The sequence below is a fragment of the Perognathus longimembris genome, chromosome 13 (genome assembly GCF_023159225.1).
Source record: "Perognathus longimembris pacificus isolate PPM17 chromosome 13, ASM2315922v1, whole genome shotgun sequence".
Lineage (NCBI taxonomy): Eukaryota > Metazoa > Chordata > Mammalia > Rodentia > Heteromyidae > Perognathus > Perognathus longimembris.
In genome coordinates, this window is record NC_063173.1 from 8,249,517 (window position 1) to 8,271,800 (window position 22,284).

At 41.3% G+C, this 22,284-nt stretch overlaps 1 protein-coding gene across 18 annotated transcripts in view; it reads right to left on the reverse strand.

Annotated features, from left to right (window-relative positions):
- Positions 1–8,131: 8,131 nt before the first annotated feature.
- Picalm (phosphatidylinositol binding clathrin assembly protein) overlaps positions 8,132–22,284 on the reverse strand; it is an 85,602-nt gene continuing 71,449 nt past the window's right edge. For 11 of the 18 annotated variants that reach the window (XM_048360873.1, XM_048360860.1, XM_048360859.1 and 8 more), the window contains 3 exons: positions 20,818–20,922; positions 10,755–10,857; positions 8,132–9,498 (listed from right to left, as the gene is read on the reverse strand). In XM_048360873.1, coding sequence (XP_048216830.1) covers positions 10,765–10,857; positions 20,818–20,922 — 198 coding nt within the window. In that variant the 3' untranslated portion in view covers positions 8,132–9,498; positions 10,755–10,764. The remainder of the gene's footprint in view (positions 9,499–10,754; positions 10,858–20,817; positions 20,923–22,284) is intronic. The other 7 variants (XM_048360872.1, XM_048360871.1, XM_048360870.1 and 4 more) reach the window with 1 other exon arrangement.

Here is a 22,284-nt window from a genome sequence, read left to right on the forward strand (position 1 = left end):
AGAATGCTGGACTAAAGGTGTGGCTCAAGTAGTAGAGTGCCAACCATGAGAAAGCGTAATAAAACCACAGGCCCCAAGTTCAAGCTTCAGTACCAGCACAAACATGCACACGTGCGCACACACACACCTCACATCGATACATTAATGTCAAGGAAAATATGGCAGTTCAAGAGGAGAAATAGTAACTTTCAAGGGAGCAACACTAAGGCTTCAAGGCAGATCTTTCAGCTGAAATTATGGAAGAAAGAAGGCAATGGAAAACTACCTGTGCAGTACTGAAAGGGTGGAAAAGAAGCCAAACTAGAATGTACACAGAAAAAAAATTATTTTATAAACAATAGGCAAACCTGAACTACAAAGTATTGAAAGGGGCTCCTGATTGAAACACGAGGAAGAAATGAAAGGCAGAAGGATCTGTAAACGATTTGAATGTTTAAACAACAATTAACATCGTGGAACTTAATACAAGGAGGCAAACCAACAAAAACAGCACAAAGGGGAGCTGAAAGGGGTTAGAATGTTTGAAAAACAGTAAAAATTCCAGTGTGTGATAATTTGAGAGCGTATAATTATAGGGTAGCCAATACAATAAAAAGCACGGGTCAAGTTACGAGATGACGAAGTTAAGTGGAATAGTAAAAGATGTGGTTTTCCCCCTGATCACCCTTTCTCAGCCTCTTGATTGCCGGGCTCGCGGGCGGGCACCGCCACGCCCGTCCATCACCAGTTCCGGTTTCAAAAGCGCCTGCTTTACATGTTCAGAACAGAAGGTAGAGGAGTTGAAGGAAGGAGTTGTACTCAATATGCCGGGCACGGTGACCCATGCTTGTAATGCCAGGACGTGGGAGGCTGAGGGGGGGGGTGGGCGTGGGAGCTCAGCCGGAGCTGCAAAGTGACACCCCGCACACGATCACAGAACAAGATGGCGCATTCCTAGCAGCAAGTACATTATGTGTACGTGGGGTATACACGCTCCAGTTAAAAGACAAAGTCCAGTGCTCACACACACACACACACACGCACACACACACGCACACACACACACAAAGACAAGAGCTATTTATAAAGCCCCCAACTGCAAAATAAGCCAGGGAGTCCTGGTACCAGCAGACCATCTGGTAGTCCAAGCAACAGTGGAAAGCCACCGTCCCCATCACCTTAAGTCCCCCATGGGGATTCGATCTGACAATGACCCCGCTCACAAGGCAGGCCAGCAGTGGAGCTGCACAGTTCCCCAGCTCTCAGTGCCATAACCCAGTGCCGTCGTGGCGTGGGCCCTGTTGTTGGAGACAGCGCAGGTGCAGAAGCCCGCAGCCGCCGTCGGAAGTGACTGGGCGAGGGGCGCTGAGGAGAGGGGGGCTGCGGAGCGGTGGGTAAAGCTTCCAATGCTACGCTTCATGGAAACAGAAAAAGCAATCTAAGAACTCGCTGGAGGGGAGCACAAGGTACCAAGTCACCCAAGAGAGCCAGGAAAAAGAACAATGCTGGAGGAATCACAACACTCGGTTTCAAATTATACTCCCAGCCACGGTAACAAAAACAGCGCATATGGCATTGGCATTAAAAAAATACGTAGACCAGTGAACTAAAATAGAGGATCCAGAAATAATCTCACGCAATCTCAGCCATGTGATTCTTGGCAGAGATGCCAGAAACATATGCTGCAGATAAGACAGTCTCTTCAGTAAAGGGTGCTGAGAAAACTGGATCACGCGGAGAACTACTGTAGAAAAATCAAAGTCTATAGCAACTCCAGATACTCAAAGACACAACTTTGAAATGACAACAGGGAAACAGGGAGAAAACGCAACACACTGGCATAGGCAAGGATTCCAAGTCCCAGAAATAATAATGAGAACAGACAAATGGATTGTGTCACATTCAAAAAAGTGTCTGCACAGCAAAGGAGACAAGTGTCTAGAATGGGAAGAAAGCTTTGTATCCATCGGACAGGGGGTTAATAACAAGAAAATATATGCCAAAATATTAAGCACCAAATGAGCAAAAACTTAAAAGAGAAAATACATTAACCAATAAATAAATGAACTGCCCAGACATTTCCCAAAAGATAAAAGTACAAATGGCCAATGAATACATGAAAAAATGTTCACCGTCTGTAGTTTTTTGGCCTCCCATGAAGTACACACAGAAGAGGAGACCGTCATACTAAGTGGAAATAAATCAGTCAGAAAGACAAAAGGTCACGTTTTCTCTTATATGTAGAATTTAAGCAAAAGAGAGGGTGGGAGGGAGAATTGGAGGGGGGATAGAGGGAGGGGAATATGAAAGTAAAGGGGACTATTGGAGAAGAGGAGGACAAGCGAGCGAGAGGGAGGGTAAGGAGGACAAGGGAGAAGAATGAGAGGAATGAGGGATGAGAATATGGTACACACACACACACACACACACACACACGAGGAAACCCATTTTGCATAGTTGATAAATACTAATGTGTTCGTGTGTGTGAATGAGCACTGGGGTTTAAGCTCAGGAACGAAAGCGCTGGTACTCGAGGCTAGCCTCTATGGTTTGAGCCACACCTCCACTTCAAGCTTCTTAGTGGTTAACTGGAAATAGAGGCTCACAGCCTTGCTCGCCTGGGCTGGCTTCCAATCTCGATCCTCAGATCTCTGCCGCCTAAGTAACTAGAACTGCAGACACGAGCTACCAGCTTCTAGCAAAGAAATTTTGTATGCCAGCATGGTGGGTGAATTCAGGGCCTGATGCTTTTGCACTCTACCATGCGAGCCAAAGCCTCAGGTGTTCATAGAAGCTCTGTACACTGGGGGGAACCATTCAGCCACCGCTTGCGGTGAGGTTGGCAGCTCTAGGATCCTGACCTCCTACTCGGGATCTGCTGGATGATGGTAAAGTGCAGACCCGTGTGTGTGTGTGTGTGTGTGTGTGTGTGTGTGTGTGTGTGTGTGTGTAGAAACAGGATTCACAGGCATATTTGCTTCTAAGCCCTAGAGTGAGGACACTGGAGCGATTCAGGGAATGGCAGGCTAGGGCATTTTTGTGGCAAGAAAGGGCTGTTTGTTAAGTCTTCTTGCTCCTTGCTAATCTCACTGGGCCCCAACAACAGTTCTCTGTATTTTTCTTGGAATAAACAGGCTTTTGCACTAAAGGCAAGGAAATATGCCCTCAAGCAACAGAGGCTTTCTAAATATTAGTGACTTTAACTTGAGTAAGTATTTCCACTTCCCACTCCTATTGCTTGGGGGGGGGGGGGGTCTGATTCCCAGAAGAAAGGCTACTTTTTTCACCATGATTTTTACACAGCTACGTGTTTGACCATGCTGTTCTTAATGGGGTAAGTGCGAAAAACCTTTCTGATTCTTAATGGAAAGCTTTTCAGATTTTTAGCCTAGCAAACGAGTTTTACAATGACTGCGAACTCAGATATTGTCACTGATTCTTACAAGGCTTTTTCAGCATCTCCTTCCTCCTAATCCTGTAGTGAACTTGCTGACCTCTAGCCTTCTTGAGTCAGCGCCATCTTTTTTGTAGTCTCAGCTATAAAAATATGCTAGCTCTGGCAACATTCTCCTAAGAGGAATGGAAATTTAACTGTTAGAATCCCCTCTACACAACTGGCCCAAGTACAGCGGGGCACTTCTACCTGAATGTTCTCAGACACCGAATCAAGGATTGCTCTAGTTCAAGTGCACTAATAACTTTGGACCTATGATACTCCTTGACTGTTACACTTGGTTTTCACATAGTTTTCTCCTAGGCACTTGAAAAAGGGTCTTATATATAAATGTCAATGAAGGATACAACTTTCAGCTGGATCTTAAAACCTAACTTACCCAGTCCTAATAGTTTGAATCTGCTTTTCATTCTAGAATGTTTCACCTTTCTTGTTCACTGAAATATTTCAACTGTTCATTCTAAGATTTCTCAGACCTTACATCATAGGGTCTTGAATCACTGATTAGGGAGGAAAATCCTCAAAATTTGCAATTCTAAACCAGAAACCAGTGGCTCATACATGTAATCCTAGCTCCTCAGGAGGCTGAGATCTAAAGATCACAACTTGAAGCGAGCTCAAAGAAAAGACCAAGACTAGCTCCAATTAATTGGCAAAAAGCTGTAGTGGAGGCATGGCTCAAGTGGTAGTGGGCCAACAATGGAAGCACCAGACTCAGTTAAAAGCCCTGGTACCAGAACCTAAAAAAACAAAACCAAACAATAAAAGGCCCCAAACCCCAAACCTGGCAAGTCTTTTAACAAAAATTGTATGAGTATAAAACTTACCTTCAAAACCCCCGTTTTCTGTCCCAATACATTCAGTTCATCCAAATAAAAGGTTTCTGGCTTCCTTTGTAGCCATACAACCAAGTTGTGCCCTATGGAATGCGGACAGTGGCGAGCTCTTCTCTTCCTTTCTCCATCTTGCTGCTTCCTGGGTGAGCAAGCAGCTCAGCCACGCAGGACCCAATGGGAAGCTGAGTGACACCTTCATACCGCGCACAGGGAAGGAACAAGTGATGGCAGCTGGTGAGAGGTGTTAAGTGCGGAACCAGATACCTAACACCCACTCAAAGTAGACACCCCAAACTTTGTGGAGCCAAGTGCCCATGAACTTCCACATACTCATGGAGGAAAATAAGCATCCATTTTATTTAGATAATTGTTAGTGTGTTTTGTTAAATACAACCAAAATGAATCCTAATAGAGGCTCAAAGTTCCACAAAGATGTTAACGTTTTTAATGATAAAATGTAGCCTTGTTGGACACTGGGTGGCTCAGGCCTGTAACTGTAGCTACGCAGGAGGCTGAGGTCTGAGGATTGTGGCTCAAAGCCAGCCTGGGCAAGAAAGTCCGTGAGAGACTCTCTGGAACTTAGCCACCTGAACACTGGACATGGGGCTAGTCCAGCTAGTTAGCAGAGCTAGCCAAGCGGCAGAGCACTAACCTTAAGCGAAAAGGCTCCAGGGCAGTGCTAGGCTGTGCGTTCAAGCCCCACAACAGGCAAACTGAAATGAGCAAACGTTGGGCATGGTGGCACAGGGCCTGCCCGCCCACGAGGGAAGCAGGGGAGCAACGCTGAGACAGCGAGCAAGGCCCAAGGCTGCTCCCCCACCCAAGGCCTGAGCTGGACGCCAAGCCTCTCTGGGCGCGTGGAAACCGTGTGCGGTCCCGGTGGGCGTGTGGGCCTGGTGGTCGCCTTTTCTCGGTACGCCGTGAAAGCCCACGGACATCCGGCCAGCTGTCTCCTCAGGCGGGGGCTGAAGGGGCGGGCGGCGCTGCCCGGGGACGCGGGGCTTCGGGTGGCACCGGCATGTGCCACCTGGGGTTGGGTTCTCTGCTCGGGAAGGCGGCGGGTGTGGACGGCGTGGGAGGAAGAAGGGCTTCCCGATGCCAAGGGGGCCCCGGCGGGCCCTCGCTCCAGCCGTCGCGGTCGTCCCAGGCGATGTCTAACGCTAGCCGCGCCTGGATGCTCGCTCCCAACACCGCGCAGTCGGGAGAGCCCGGATCGGAACACGGGCTGCGAAGCACACTCTTCCGTGGAACCGAAGCCTTCCGGGGACAGGCTGTCGTAAATCCCTCCTTCATTCGCCTTCCTCACACCCCCGAGGCAGGCTCCCCACGCACGCCCTTCGCCATGGCTGCTCCTCTCCCGGTGACAGAGGAACCTCAGTCTCCCCTCCTCCCCCAGCCGGAAGCGCTTCCTTGTCCCCGCGGACTGTCGGATCCACTCCTACCCCACCAGTCCTGCCCAGACAGGGGCATTCCCAAGCCTTCCGGACAGAGTGTTGCTGTTCATACAAAATGGGCCGCCCTTACACTCGCTTCAACCTGAGACAACTTCCACATACACACCCACAAAAGCACGTGTGACAAGTGCCATTCCACGTACTAGTATGCTGTAGGGTGGCTATGAGTTAGATCACAGGGGTTCCATCTCAAAGGCCAATCCCAGCACATGGAGCTCGAGGCGGTCAGAGGCTAGGCTGGGCTACACACGGTCTCAAGAGTAACAACCACCCCCCCCCCCCAACAAAAACAATTAGAAAGCAACTCAGCTGGGTGTTGGTTATGCACATCTGCAATCCCCACTACTTGAGAGATTGGGAAGATGCTGTTTTGAGCCCACCATAGCTAGCAGTGGAATGCAGTCTCAAGAAGGGGGAGGGGGGGGAGGGAAGGAGGGAGGGAGAAAACCCACCCTGAAGTCAGTTCAAGGTCAATGACCTAATCTGAGTCTGTTTTCTCAACCATCATACAAAAGGCATCAGCAAAGTGTCTTTTGCTTTATGAAAAGGTTGAAGTGGAAATAAGAACAGGTTGGCAACTCCTGCCTAAAACAATGAACGTAGGGAATCAGAAATGATGCCTTCAGCTGGCTGCTGGCGGCTCACCCCTGTAATCCTAGCTACTCAGGAGGCTGGGATCTGAGGACTGCTGTTCAAAGCCAGCCCGGGCAGGAAAGATGGTGAGACTCATCTCCAATAAACTACTCAAAAATGCCAGAAGAGGCACTGTGATTCAAGTGGTAGAGTGCTAGCAAAAAAAAGAAGAAAAAAAAGAAAAAGCGCTTGGCACCCAGGCCCAGAGTTCAAGCGGCAGGACTGGCAAAAATAAAGATAGATTGTGACATTACAGATTAAATGGACAGCAACCTGTAATCTCCATTTGACCTTTTAGGTTATTACCACAGATGGACTCTTTCTGCTGGCTACTAGCATTTTTTTGGCCAGCTGTTTCCTATTTGATCCCACTTAGTTTCCTGTATTTTCTGACCTCTTACAATTGCTTACATTTATATACCATTTAACCTCTTTGAAGCTGTATTTTATTATAGGGCTCCTCCCACTCCTTTTTCCTTCCCCAAACATGTCTTTTGGTGTTAGGAATGAAACACAGGGCCTCAGGCACTACTACTGAGCTCTGTGCTCAGCCCGCCCCTTTGCAAGTGCTCCCTAGCAAATATTTTAACACCTGTTAACTGGGCTTACGGTCCTATTCTGTTCCCGTTTTAGGTCCAATACCACAAGTTGTAACTGACTGTGCTTTCATAAGACAAAGGACTCTTGTCCCTTCACTTCTACTTTTGACACACTTGCGAAGCAAATCTTGCCCGAAATGGATTTTAAGTTCTGAATATCAGAAGTTGCCATAAAAGATTAGCTCCCGATGACAACTGATAGAAAAACCCAGCAATACTGGGCAGGTAGGTCATGCCTGGAATTCTAACAGGAGGTTGAGATCTGATGATCAGGGCTCACAGCCAGCCTGGGCAAGCAAAGTCTGTGAGATGTATCTCCAATAAACTACTAAAAAAGGCAGATGCGGGGATGTGGCTTGTGGAAGAGTGTCAGCCCTGAGCAGGACACCTGCCTGCTTGCTTCCTGATTTGGGCAGAATCCTCTTTTGATTTCTATCTGTAAAGCAGAATGTAGGTAACTGCTACCCAACCTTGTCCAAAAGATGTTTGGATTATAAAAGGGAGTAATTATGAAGCATTCAGAGGTATACTACCAAAAGAAGTAAAAAACCAAATCATAAACCTTAAAACAGTCCAAACACTGGAAGATACAAATTAAAATTTACATCAAGGAAGCTAACATAGAAAGTACAATGTTCAAGGTTATATGAAAATGGTTTAATGGTACTTTAACTTAAACCAGCAAAATTATTTTTTATAAAAAGTAAAAAAGACAGAGTGGTAAAATGAAACAAAGCACACTGGCTAAAGATTATATTTTTCTAATCATGGCAAATATTATTCAGCTATTTATCAATGCCAAACTTTAACTTTATCATGTACTCCAAATCCTCGTTTTGTGGGGCTGTTTGCTTTGGGACAGGATTTCTCATGGAACTCACGTCTCACTGCCTCCCAAGTAGAAATTTCATATGTACCAAAAGCTTTACACTTACCTTTATGAAGGCATCTGAACAGAAGGCAAAAAAAAAAAAACCCCATAACAATTATATAGTTCAGTTTGTCAGCAAGAGTCTAGAAAGTAACAAAACTCGCAAAGATAAATCTTTTTGGAAATTTAAATAAAGCAAATTTTACATTTTATTAAATCAGCAAATATAATCAGCTGGGTATAATTTTATTAGAAAAAATGATTAAAAAATGAAAAGAAAAAACAAAATGCACCTCAGACTAGAATACCATAACAAAAGTTTTGTGGAAGCTGCATTTTATTTGAAAATCCACCCATTTTGCTAACATACATTTTAATATTGTAAACAAAAATATAATCTGCAGAGACAATGCAACAAGTATGCTTAAACTCATGTACAGAATTGCTTTCCTACAATGAACTGTCCTCCTCGAGGTCCCTCTTAACCCAAGCGTATGATGTATTTACACAAAGCACCGATCAACAGTGCGGTTTAATTCTTCGGTAACTAAACTCTTGGCTAGACATTAACTTTAAAGATACTATTTCCCCTTATTTAAAAGGTACATGATCATAACATGGCACAAGCCAAATAAAAAGTTCAAGAATTTTGTTTCCCTCCCCTCCCCAATAATATCTCCTAGAGTTTTACTGAAAAGAAGGAAAGTCTTGAAGTGAAAGCAATTCCTCACATTCATTTTGGAAAGGCCCTAATGTCAAATGGAAAATAATGACATGCCAAGCACAAAGCAGTAAAGATCCTTCCCAATGCACTAATGCTGAATTTTCTATGTAGTGCTTTTCCTAGTCAGTGAACTGTTCCCTTGCAAAATCCCAGGCACAGAATTGACTATAAGGATTAATGCATTTATAATGCTTCCCTAAATCCCATAGAGACTGAGATTCTTAAAATATCCAGACCTATGGATTTGCCTTAAAATATTTAGTGCTCTGTATGTCAGCTGAAAAGCATTCTGAATCAGATTCATTCTTGTGGATAAAAATCAAACATACTGTGTACATCCATACTCATCTTCATAAGGAGGTTTGATACAATATTAATGTTACGTAAAACTGATAATCATAAATAAATACAAATACTTAAGGAATGTCTACTGCAAACTGAATATAAATTTTTAAAAGGAAATGTTAATTTCAGTTATGGTTTCGGTGTCGGTGAGGACTTGAGAAAACAAAGATAATGCATAATTAAGAATTATGATTTTGATCCCCCAATAAGTCCTGTTGAATACAGTAAAGGACATAGCTCTTCTCTCCAGGCAGCATTTCCAAGTACAAATTTCACACTTTCCAAATAAGGGCTTTTCTTGGTAGGTTACTGGTTATGGGTATTAATAGGAGTTGAAAGAACTGAAAGGTTAGTCACCAAAAAAGACGGATCTTAGTCTTAAATCATGGCAATTCTTGGCTTTATAAACTGTATTGATAACCTTCTCCTATAAACTAGTCCCAATTTCCTTCACGGGCTTTCACGGGGTTACTGTAGCATTCTAATGGAAGAAGAATTTAAGAGACAGCAGTTTAAATTTTGCTGGAAGTAAGGATTCGCCACTTGAGCACTTGTCTTTTTGGAATAACTCCATTCTCTTCCATCTAGTTACATAAATTGTATCTGGAAAAAAAAAAGTATGTGTTTAAGTTAATTCATTGTACTGCAGGGTGACTTCTCACAAATAAAAATGCCTTGTGGCCATGTAACTGGGCCAGAAGTGTTTAAATCATGCTTATCACAAACCCTGATTACAAAACCCGGTCAGTATTACCAGAATCTCACATGCCAAAACTTGGTATTTTGAAGCATTTAAGAAACTTTTGTAAAATAATTTTTTTATTATTGTCTTTAAGTAGTTGTCCTAGAGAGTTGCCATTTAACAAAGGAGTTTATGAACATACTTGTCTTGATCAATGCCAGAACTTTCAATACTTTGTGAAAGACTAAAAACCAACAGGTAACATGGGGATAAGTGAAGAAAGAACAATTCATTTATTCCACAAGAAGTTCAAAATATCTATTCGAAAACAGGAACATTCCATGTGAAATTTCATTTGGAAAAGCAAAATGCAAACTATTTCCATAGGATATAAAATTAGAGATAACGAAAGAAGAGTAATCTTAACGTGGACTAATTAATTCCTTTATTAACATAAATTAAAAATATGAAAGATCTATGAAGAAAAACTGTTCAGTTGGGAGTCACTCTACTATTCGCTCATGACTTCTCTTCAACTGCCTATCTAAAGATTAATTACTGAGCCAGATGTGTTAAAAAGCTTGCCAAATAAGAACAGTGCATACTCCCAAAGATCTAGAAGGCAAATTTGGGAGCTAGAGCATCAAGAAGAACAAATTATAGTGATTCTAGCAAACAAAGGCAGCACGGAGTATACACGGAAGCCTTCTAGCCAAAGGTCTTAAGTATCCATCTCCCTTAATGGAAAAGAAAAAAGCTTTCTTAAAATGTTAACTATTTTTAAACGAAAAGAAACACCTTTCTTTCCCAATCATGCTCTAATGCGGTGAGTAAAATTGGGGAGTGCTCTCCACATCTTTGAAGAATGACTCGCACATGGTTTTCAAGGGTGGTTATTTTCCCCATCCATCTGTTGTAAGCAGTGGATGCCATGCTTCTATGTGTAAGACGCTCCTGTAATTTCGCACTTCCATTTCTACCATACAAAAGCTATTTCTCCCTATGTCCTGGCTTAACCTGTTTTTAATTCTTCACCCAAAGAACAAAGGAGGAGGAGGAGAAGCAGAGGGCAAGCAGACTCCTTTAAGGACACAGAGAAGAATGAATGAATTTTGCTTAATAATGCCCAGTAATTTTCAAGTATTTAAGTCCCATATTCCCCAACAAGCAGCAATACCTAAAGTGATTTATAAGAAATCCTCCAAAGAGATCTCTGCAAAAGGATCCTTTCCTGAAGCTCTGTGAGGACTGTGACTGGAGGGGCTGGAGGCTGCCGACAGCTGGGGGAGAAGAGACAGAGAGAGGGAAAGAAAAAAGATCTCAGAATGACAGAACATGAAAGCAGAAAATGTAATGAAGGAGGAAGTGGTTTTAGTTTTGTCACCTTTAATAAATATAAAGGCGGCCTTTGCATAAATGGAATCATTAAAACGAACGTGTTATTACATGTCAAGTTTCTTCAAAGGCTTGTGTTTTTCAGAAAACAAATCTGTGTTTCTGAAACTCCAAAGGAAGTCTTTTATCCATAAAGGTCGCTATACGCTGACCCACGGTTAGACTTTCGGTATGAGGGTGGGGAAAGGGGTGGGAGAGTACAGGAGACAGAATGCATAATTTTTTTGGGGAAAAAAAAAAGGGTGAAAATGGCTTTCTGTGTCCAAGCTACTGGCTGACAGTTGTGCAAATTGACCTTAGTCCAGACCCCAAATAATCTAGGTTTAATTTTCTGTTCTTCCCTCTTCCTAAGGGTGTGGAGTCCTGTCTTTACTTCTCACGTCTCCTGTGGAGTCGCCTAACTGTCCGTGTGGACATGCAGAAGCGGCCGCACACACCGTGGGAGGAAAGGAACCCGGGCTCACTCGGTCTAAGCATCCACAGAGGGCTCCGGGCGCTTTCCTTCTGTTGCCTTTGAATGTCTGCTTAGGTTTCACAATCTTTGAGAGTATTCTCCCAAGGAAAAAGAGTTCCAAGGAACCAAGATATGTTGTGTGTGCGTGTGTGTGTGTATGTGGGTTTAAAATTCTGTGGCACTATGCTAACATGGATTTTTAAAACCTCACAAAAGCTATTTTATAGTTTGGAACAAACTTTTAACTTTTTCTCCCTCAGCACAGAATTATACATCATGCCAATATGAGATACGCTGTTTAGGGAGGTTCAATTGAACAGCATAGCAAAGTTTGACGAAGCAGGAACAGTTTCAAGTCATGCTCCCAACATACTAAGTCCCCTCCCCTCCCGAATCCTCTGCTGATGTAATCTCATTTTGCTATTATTTTTATTGACTTATTAGCTCCATGAGTTTCAGCAAATATCTTGCCACCCGTATAAGAAATATGTTATCCAGGATACTCAGATTAATACACAAGCTTAGAAATCACCACCAGTCACACTGGTGGTCAAGTCATATTCCTAACCCACATACTGTTTAACTACGTGCTCAAAGACAACAGGAAGAGACAATGAGAGACAACGGAACGCCATGGGCAGCTGAAGCTGAGGGCAGGGGAGCATGTGTCAGGGCTTCGAACGACATCCACGGAACAGAAGAAGCTGTAGCTCCCCTGGGGAAGACACTCTACACCCCATGTCCGCGCAAACACTGGCATTCAGAGGTAGGATGACTTGAATCACTCATTAGTCACCGCACTACAGAGAAGCCAACATTCACATTTATCTCCACCATGAACTCGGCTTCTCCGATGCAGTTTTTCTTTTTTACTCCAAGTTAAAACAATAATTTGGATGACAGATAGACTGCATCCAAAATGACAAGTTTGTATGAAGCCCGAGCTTTCCACAAGGACAGCAGCCTGTCAACCTGACAGCCTCCCAAAAGAGGCTTATGAAGAATATAGACAAAGAAAGCACTATTATTTTCCTAAGACATGAGCATGCTGCTACACAGTCCTGAGCAAAAAGTACTATTTTTAACTAAAACTACCAGCCTCTTAAACTTGTAAAAACAAATGTACTTGTCACATCTGTAAGTATTTAGCAAAACAAGAACATATTTGATGCCACGAATGAGAAAATGATACCTGCAGTAAGTTTCTTACCACATGGACAGAAAGTCCATGAAGCCACAGCTCAGGTGGCTGCTACACATACAGCCCCAGGACTGAGCTGTCAGGACTCAGCCCCCAGCCCCATCCACTCCACTCATGTTTGGCCAGTACCAAACATGAGCAGACACACTGATGAAAGCCAGCCAGCCGAGAGGAAGAAGGGAAGATGAGGAAATCACTGCTTGAGGAAAGCAAGATCAGATGGGATCCTGATGAATGAAGCGCTAGAAATTTTTTGGGGAGGTGGGAGAGGGGAGGGACTGGCATTAGGCCTTGAACTCAGGGGCCTCACACTTTTACTCAGCTTTTTTTGGCCAGTCCTGGGACTTGGAATCAGGGCCTGAGCACTGACCCTGGCTTCCTTTTACTCTACCATTTGAGTCACAGCACCACTTGTGGCCCTTTCTGGTTTTGTGGTGCTGAGGAATCGAACCCAGGGCTTCATGCATACAAGGCAAGCACTTTACTGCTAAGCCACGTTCCCAGCCCTTACTCAGCTTTTTTGTTCAGTGCTCTACACTAGAACTCTATTTCCACTTGTGGGTTTTTGCTGGGTAACTGAAAACAATCCAAAGGAATGAATTATCTTTAATTTATTGTTTATTCTCCTTTTTTTGAAATGAGGATACCAAATTCTCTGAGGGCAGACTCACTTTTGTATATAGTACAGTAAGTAGTTTAAGTGAAAAGTGAAATCTTTATTATAATATCATAGCTGTTACCTAAAAGCCTTGCTTGTTTCTTTAAATATTTCTTTGGGGAGTCATTAACCACCCCAAGAATACCTCAGAGCTTCTGGTCTTTTTTGTGATTGTTATCAAATCAAGTTAATCCCTTGAGCCACCTTATTTCTTACAGATATATTTTCTTATTTGGCAATTTGGTAAGACATTCCAAATAATGTGTTTTACATTACATCTCAGTTACTCTTTTAAGTTTTACATTGGTGCTTGACAGTGAAAAAGCAAATAATAATTCCATTTGACTATAAGCTCAGACTTTGTAATAGCTTAAATATAGGTAGGCTGTACTATAGCTTTGAGATTACAGCTCCCAATACATATTCCTTCTGCCACAATGAGCACTTGATTCCCACTAGAATATATCCCCAGCCCCAGTGTTCCATTTCTCTCCCACCAACTTTGCTTTCACGCTGGCTGTTTTTCTAAGGATATTTTAGCTAGGCACCGGTGGCTCACTCCTGTAATCCTAGCTACTCAGGAGGCTGAAATCTGAGAATCACAGTTTGAAGCCATCCCAGACAAGAAAATCTGTAAGACTCTTATTTCCACTAAAGTACGAACAAGTCAGGAAAGTAGTCTGGAGTTCCTCAAAAACCTCAACATAGATCTTCCCTACAACCCAGACATCCCACACCTGGGTATGTACCCAGAACAGCCCACACCAGGACCCTATGAAGACACCGGCACATCCATGTTCACTGCTGCACTGTGCACAATAGCACGTTATGGAAACAGCCTAGATGAGTGGATCCAAAAAATGTGATACCTATCTACACTAGAATTTTACACAGCTATCAGAAAGAATATTACATCATTTGCAGAGAAATGGATGGACTTAGAACAAATCATGTTTTCTTCTGAAAGCAACTATAATATGAAGTAACTCTTCCAATGAATGTTTGTGTCTTTTTTAGATATTATTTGAAGATCTTTGGGGATGGGGAAAGTTGTTATGCTTATCATGATCATGTTCTTTTCACTTCCTTGATGAAAAACTCACATTAACTGCCCGGTCTGCTTTTGCAAAAACAGTACGAAAACTGTAGTGTTGTGTTTGGATATTTAGTTTTAAAAATAAGCATAGAAAAAGTTTGTGGTATGGTGCATTCTTTATGGAGGACTAGCAGTTTTGCTTTCAGAGGATATGGCTAAAGATGCAAAGTGGTTGCTGGTATTTGTTTGCAGTAGCCAGTTCTAAGTAAGTCTGACATCAGTTAAGTGTCTGAAAGGGAACACTGGCTTGTGTTGTGGGTGCTTTTTACTCTTCTAAATAGGGACCTTGTTAGCTTAAGATATTAGAATAATTCAAGTCTTAGCAAAAAATGGCCTTTTTAATGATTTTTTTGTGTGTAAGAACGAATGGCCCATTCCTTTTAGGCTTAGTGATTTTTTTTTTAATTGGTGTGTTAATTGGGGGTGTTGGTAGTGCAGTTTCTGTCAGCTGATCTGTCCAGCTGGGTTTTTGTGAAGAATGCTTTTTGCTTTGCCAGCAAACAGTGTGTTGCGCTCATGAGAAAATTTACCCTGACAATTAGGGCTTAGTAGATGAGAAACTGGCTCTCTGGCTCTCTGTGTATCTATCTGAGTCAGTCAGTGGTGACAAAAATGTTGGCCATCCCTTCTTCTGACCGCTGCTGTTACTAAGATAGCAGGTAGAGAAAGCATGTGTTTCCAATCATTTTAGAAAGGTGACCATCTAGTCCTGTCCTAATACACAAAACCAGAAAGTGCCCTTAAAACCTTAGATGACTGAAATTTTACACTGTCTTCATAATGAAGATCAGTGTATGTCAAGAACACACAAATTGACTTTTCTGCCAGGCACCAGTGGCTCATGCCTGTAATCCTAGCTACTCAAAAGGGTATGATCTGAGGATCTACGTTCAAAGCCAGCCCAGGCAGGGAAAGTCCATGGGATTTACATCTCAAATTAATCACAAAAGGCTAGTAAGTAGAGCGGTGGCTTAAGTGGTAGAGTACTAGCCTTGAGCAAAAGAGCTCAGGGACAGTGCCCAGGCCCTAAGTTCAAGCCGTGGGACCAGCATCAAAAGAGGGGTGGGGGAGACTTTTCTAGTATCTCTTTAACTTCTTCCTATAAGTTAAATATAACGACAAATTCCTCCTGAGTTGAAAATAATAGGAAGAGCACTTTTTTTTTTTTTTTTGCCAGTCCTGGGGCTTGAACTCAGAGCCTGAGCGCTGTCCCTGGCTTCATTTTCCTCAAGGCTAGCACTCTGCCACTTGAGCCACAGCGCCACTTCCAGCCTTTTCTATATATGTGGTGCTGGGGAATCGAACCCAGGGCTTCATATATTTGAGGCGAGTACTCTTGCCACTAAGCCATATTCCCAGCTCTGGGAAGAGCATCTTTTTTTTTTTTTTTTTTGGCCAGTCCTGGGCCTTGGATTCAGGGCCTGAGCACTGTCCCTGGCTTCTTCCCGCTCAAGGCTAGCACTCTGCCACTTGAGCCACAGCGCCGCTTCTGGCCGTTTTCTGTATATGTGGTGCTGGGGAATCGAACCTAGGACCTCGTGTATCCGAGGCAGGCACTCTTGCCACTAGGCTATATCCCCAGCCCCCGGGAAGAGCATCTTTTAAACAAGGGAAAAATATATAGTACAGCCTTCAAGTCAGCAAGCACACATTAGAATCTGTACTAGTTTCCTAAGGCTGTCACAGAACAGAGAACAGTATCCCAAGCTGATTGTAATTGGCTATCACAGAATAATACCTAGAGCTGATGTTAATTGGCTGTCACAGAACAGTATCCCAAACTGATGTTAATTGGCTGTCCCTTCCAAAGGGAAGGTTGAGAACCATTAAATATTAAAGCAGGAGAAAAATCTAGCCTACTTCAAAGGTAAGTACTTTAACTTTTGTTTCTATTTTGTTTTCTGCCAGTCCTGGGGGCTTGAACTCTGAGCTGAACCATAGTGCCACTTCTGGCTTTTTCTATATATGTGGTGCTAAGGAATCAAACCCAGGGTTTCATGTATCCTAGGCATGCGCTCTACCACTAGGCCAATATTCCCAGCCCCCCTAATTTTTATAATATTAAAATATTCAATCATGAAATTAAAGCTGTATTTCTCAGGCGAGTCAGCTAAAATATAGTCTTACATTAACTAGCCAAAAAATCAAATCAGTTTTGAACATTACCATGAGTTTCTACAATTGTAACTATCACATAAAATGAGAGATAATAAGAGTATACAGATACATAATGAGAAAGGCTTCATGAAGATTCATTTGATAAATAATAGCTCTGAATGATTATGTGTCAAGCACTCTCCTAGATATGGGAGACATTGAGCTAAACGTGACACAAAAAAAATCTGCCTTCAGGATACTACCCAGTAAGTGGAGTCTTGTGAGACTGGGTGGACGAATGGCTAGAGAGATGTCAGGTAGTCATAAAGGCCCACAGTGAAAAAATAATAATAGAATTTCAGAACTCATAATGACTCAAAAGGAACAGAGGTGACCAAAAATTGGGACATAAATCCATGCTGTAAAAGACTAAAGATTTTTTTGGAAAGGACAAGTAGTAACAGAACTCTGCACTGGATACTTACTGAAAGTGATGGGAATTAAGTTAAATATTATGTTCACTCATTAGTACTTGAAGAAAAAGGGAGTATTCAAGAAGTAGATTTAAGAGGAAAGAAAGCCAAGTGGATGGCTTAAATGCTCAAAAATATTTAGATTCATCAGTTTAGATTTCTGAGTATGAAAGTAAGATACTAAAACACTACCTATAGAAGACAATTAGTGTCAACATAATGGATTACTTCAGACAAAAACCAGAAGACAAGGTAAGCTCTAAGTTGGCAAAGGCTACAGAATACAAGAAGAGATGATAATAGAAGAGGAACAATGAGTGGGACTTTTGAGATTAGTCAAATGAAAACAAGTTGGGGGAAGAAAGTAAGAGTCACATTTAAAAAGTTCGGCTGGGGCCCAGTGTGGTGGCTCCGGTCTGAACCTGCCTTCAGGGAGTCTGAGGTCAAGTGGATTGTGAACCATGAAAAACGGAGACCCTATTCAAAAAATAACAAAATACAAAGGGGGGTGGGGGGTTATGATTCAAGGGGTAGAGTGCTTGCCTGGGAAATCAAGAGGCCCACAGTTCAAAACCCTGGTACTACTAAAATAACAGCAGTGACAATGGTAACTGGGCATGGTGGTGCAGGTATGTAGTTCCGGCACTTAGGAGGCTGAGGCTGAGAATCTGTCTCAGGGAAAAAAGATTCTGACCTTTCAAGTGACCTTGCTTCCTTGAGCAACTTCACTACTGTTTAGTTTTTTCTTTCTTGAATTTCTGATTTGCTTCCTTCAGGTAGTTTATCAGTCAAGCACTTATGTTTTCACCTAGAAACCCATTACTCCAATAATCTCACATTCAATTCTCTTCTGGCATAAAGTAATTACAAACATAAGAACACTTATTAGGTGTTCAGTGAAAAGGTGATGGAGTTTTAGAAAGTAATAACATATAAAATCTAGGTTAAGAGGAGATGGATACTTGGGAGAACCCATATAAATTGGAATATTTACCAAAAAAAAAAAAAGAGGAGATGGATAAGGACTACAATTTTTTTAAACACTGATTTTTTTACCCTTTCACCCACCCCCACCCCCAACTGAAAGAAAAGCATATCCAATGTTTAAGCATGAAGGTATTATCCAAAATTGCAGGGGATGTTCTTGACAAATATGTAGCCCAAATGTAAAAGTGGGATTTGTAATCTAGACAAGACAACCCAAGGGATGTCAAGGGTGAGTCACTGCTGACAGAGACGTTAGGGCCACTACTGGGGTGGGCATGGCTTTGTTCCACACGAGTAAAGTATGGTAAAAATGAACAGCAGATTAGGGTCACCTGGGGATAAGCATTATTTTAAGTTGTAAAAGGCACTATCCAACCCTGATTTGTTATAACATTAGCCCACAAAACAAGATGTACACTGTGATGTACACATTAAGGAAAAATTTCTGCAGTCTAAGTACCTAATAAAGCTATAGCTTTCCAAACACACACATACACACTCACTCTTAAAATATACTTTGGTTCTTTTCACTTAGTTCTTTACATGCCTAAGAAAACAAAATTATTTATTTAAAATAAATGCTAATATATTAAAAGTAAAAGCTATAACAAAGGGAGGAAAAAACCTTTTAGGATATGATAAAACTAGTAATAGTATAACCTAAGCAAATGTCTCCATTAAAGGTAAGATAATTACTAAAATATATAAAAAGTCATCAAAATCTAGAATTTTCCTTTAACAAGTCAAGCCAACAGTTAGAACTACCTGGTAAAATACATGAAAGAAAATATCCATAATACATCACATAAAACAAATGCATAAAATGACATAAAAAGTTATAACTGCATACATCAATCACCCTGGCCCAAAGCTTTAAGAAATAGGACAGAAAAACAAATCCTAGTAATATGGACAAGAGGGGAAAAAAAGGCAGGAACTGGAGATACAGAGTACATGTTTAGGATGCATTAAGTCTAGTTTAATCCCAGCATTGAAAACCACTCCTCACTCTCCATACCACAAACAGGAAACAACTCTACCACCACAGGCAGTATGTGAGCAAATATATAAATAAATAATAGCAAACAGAATTTTTATTGGAACTCAATATACTGCAATTCCCAATTAACAGATAACAATTTGTCAAATATTTTCAATACTCAAAATGGCTAAATATAAAATATCTCGGGGCTGGGAATATGGCCTAGTGGTAAGAGTGCTTGCCTCGCATACATGAAGCCCTGGGTTCAATTCCTCAGTACCACATATACAGAAAAGGCCAGACATGGCACTGTGGCTCAAAAGGTAGAGTGTCGGCCTTGAGCAAAAAGAAGCCAGGGACAGTGCTCAGACCCTGAGGTTCAAGCCCTAGGACTGGCAAAAAATAAAAAATGAAATACAAAGAAAAAACTCAAACTGGATCAATGTAAGCTAATTTTAGCACCACAAGATGTATGTTATGGCAAACCTAATAGGTATATGCATCCAAGCCTACTACCAATATCTTCAAATAAGCAAGAAGAACATATGCCATTCCATTGGCAATGGAAACCATTTAAAGAAATGAGAGAGCATGGCCAACTGTTGGTAGCTCACACCTATAATGCTACTCAGAAGGCTGAGATCTAAGATCAAGTTCAAAGCTGGCCCAGGCAGAACGTCTGGAAGATTCTTAGCTACAATTTTATTACCCTCCGATAAGCTGGAAATAGAGCTGTGGCTCAAGTGGTAAATAAAGCCTTGAGCATAAAAGCTCAGCAACAGCAACCAGGCCCTGAGTTGAAGCCTCAGGACCAGCACAAAAACAAATCAACAAACAAACAGCATACTTTAACAAATATTGTATATAATGAATTATATCTACTGTTAAAACACCAAGAGCAGACCAAACATAGGATAAGCCACCCTTACCACTTCATAAAGGACTTATCCAATTTATGCCACCAAAGAAAGCAAAAAGCAAGAAAACTTTCTTCCCTTTTCAGAATAATAGGAACAATTTTTAGGAGGAAAAGATATCCAGGTTTCTCTAATATATACCAACTACAATGGGATAAATAAAAATAAATAAATAAAAAGGGTGAATAAATTCTCAGGAAGGAGAAGGAGCACAATAAATATCTTATGAGAAAAGGAAAGTCTCTCATAAAAAAAAAAAAAATTAATGACCTGCATGGGAATTCAAAGGTTTCTTCCCCAATCTGGGTTTGTTTTTTACTACAATCTTCAGTGCCAAAGGGTTACTGATAAAATCCAGAACATTTCAGACATTGGTCAAGAGTTTTTTTTACCAGCCTCTCAAGGGCATCACTATTGAAACACCAATTACATCAAAAGTTCATAATGGACAGAAAGAATGCCAAAATCACCAAGATAAAGTAGGTCCTAATAAGCCTTAGAAAAACGAGCCTATGGATCTCAGAAAAACGAGCCTATGGATCTACCAACTTTAAGTTATGAAAATTTTTCATCTTTGATATTTGTAATCTACTTGTCCTTTCCTTCTAAATAATCAACATTCTTTTTTTGCCAGTCCTGGGGCTTGAACTCAGGGCCTGAGCACTGTCCCTGGCTTCTTTTCGCTCAAGGCTAGCACTCTACCTCTTGAGCCACAGCTCCACTGCTGGCCTTTTCTATATATGTGGTGCTGAGGGATTAAACCTAGGGCTTCATGTATGCAAGGCAAGTACCCCTACCACTAGGCTGTATTCCAAGCCTTAAATAATCAACATTCTTAAAAACCTTTTATACGACAAATATAAAGAAAATTATATCCAGCACGAAGGGTAAAAATACAAATAGCGCAAGCAGGATTTTTAAGTGTTATGAAGTTCTTCCCACTCAAAAATATTACAAGATACATATATAGAATATAATACCTGTGCTCCTGATACAGGGCCAAAGGGGTTTGGTGGTCTCATGACAGGCTGGCTGTATATTAAGGTTGGTTGTGTCATTACAGGTACACTTCCCATTTGAGGAGGCTAGATAACAGAAGAATATCAAGTTAAGGTCTTCCTTAGTAAACAAGAAAGATATCTCTACCATTTTTTTTTAACTTGAAGGGCAAGTTATTTTGCACATAACTCATTCTAACTACACAATTTTAGAAAGTTTTACTATGTTCATTTAAAAAGGTAGTAAAGAAAGACAGGATTTTTCTATTTAGTGAATTTGGATCATTTAAACGTTAAGTAAATGCCCTTGTATGTCAGGCCACATTTCTATGTATTATGAAAGTAATCACAAATGAAGACAGGTTATTTGCTTGCCTTTTTATGAAGTTTATTTTTTACAGTTCTTAAATTTTATTTTAGAAAGAACCAAGATGGGCGTAAATTACATTCAAAAAATTAATTCACTTTTAAGTAAATGAAAAGTAGAATCTTCATAGGGGTTTAGGAGGCTAAGGTGGGAAGAATTAGAGTTTGATGTCAGCCTATGCTATGTAGCAAAACCCATCTCAAAGACTTGATTCCTTTTATTTTTTTAATAATGTATACACACACTACTATCTTATTTTGGTTATAATATAATGCTCTCCAATCTTCAGTTTCAAAACATTCTACTTAACCTTTCAAACAGACTACTACTTATATACAGAGCTTCATTTCAAGTTGATGGGCCATAACCACACTTCTTCTAATGTATAAAAGGAGCTAATTTCATACCATACACATGCATAGCACAGCCTCAACAATAAGGGACACAATGCTGCCTTCTACCAACATCCGTTTCTCAAAAATATACAAGTGAATTGAAGCTACAACTGACAATCTTTGTCTAAGTCTATACAGAATGGGTTATAGGGGTGACACAGACTATGTATTACAGTGAGTTTAAAGACTCTTTGTGCTTTAGCAATCTTTTCTATAGGAAAATCTCTCTGGACTGCACCAAACAAAATTTACCCTATACAATTAAAAAATGTTAATTACAGGTGGGCACTGGAGACTCACAGCTAATTCTAGCTATTCAGGAGGCTATGATCTGAGGATTGTAGTTCAAAAACACACTGGACAAGAAAGTCCACGAGATTATCTCCAATTAATCATCCAAAAGCTGTGGCTTAAGCGGTAGAGCCTTAGTAAGCAAAAAGGCTCAGGGACGGTGCCCAAACCCTGAGTTCAAGCCCCAAGACCAGCACTAAACAAATATTGGTTTCCTTCCTTTCTCATTGATATTTAATATAAAATCTGGAAAACAAAAACTTGGGGTTAACAAGCATTTAAATAAGATTTTAAGGTGGTGTGGGTCAGGTGGTAGAGTACTTGCCTAGCAAGCACAAAGCCGTGTTAAAATAAAATAATTTTTTTAAAATGTAGTCTGGAATAAAAAACAATATG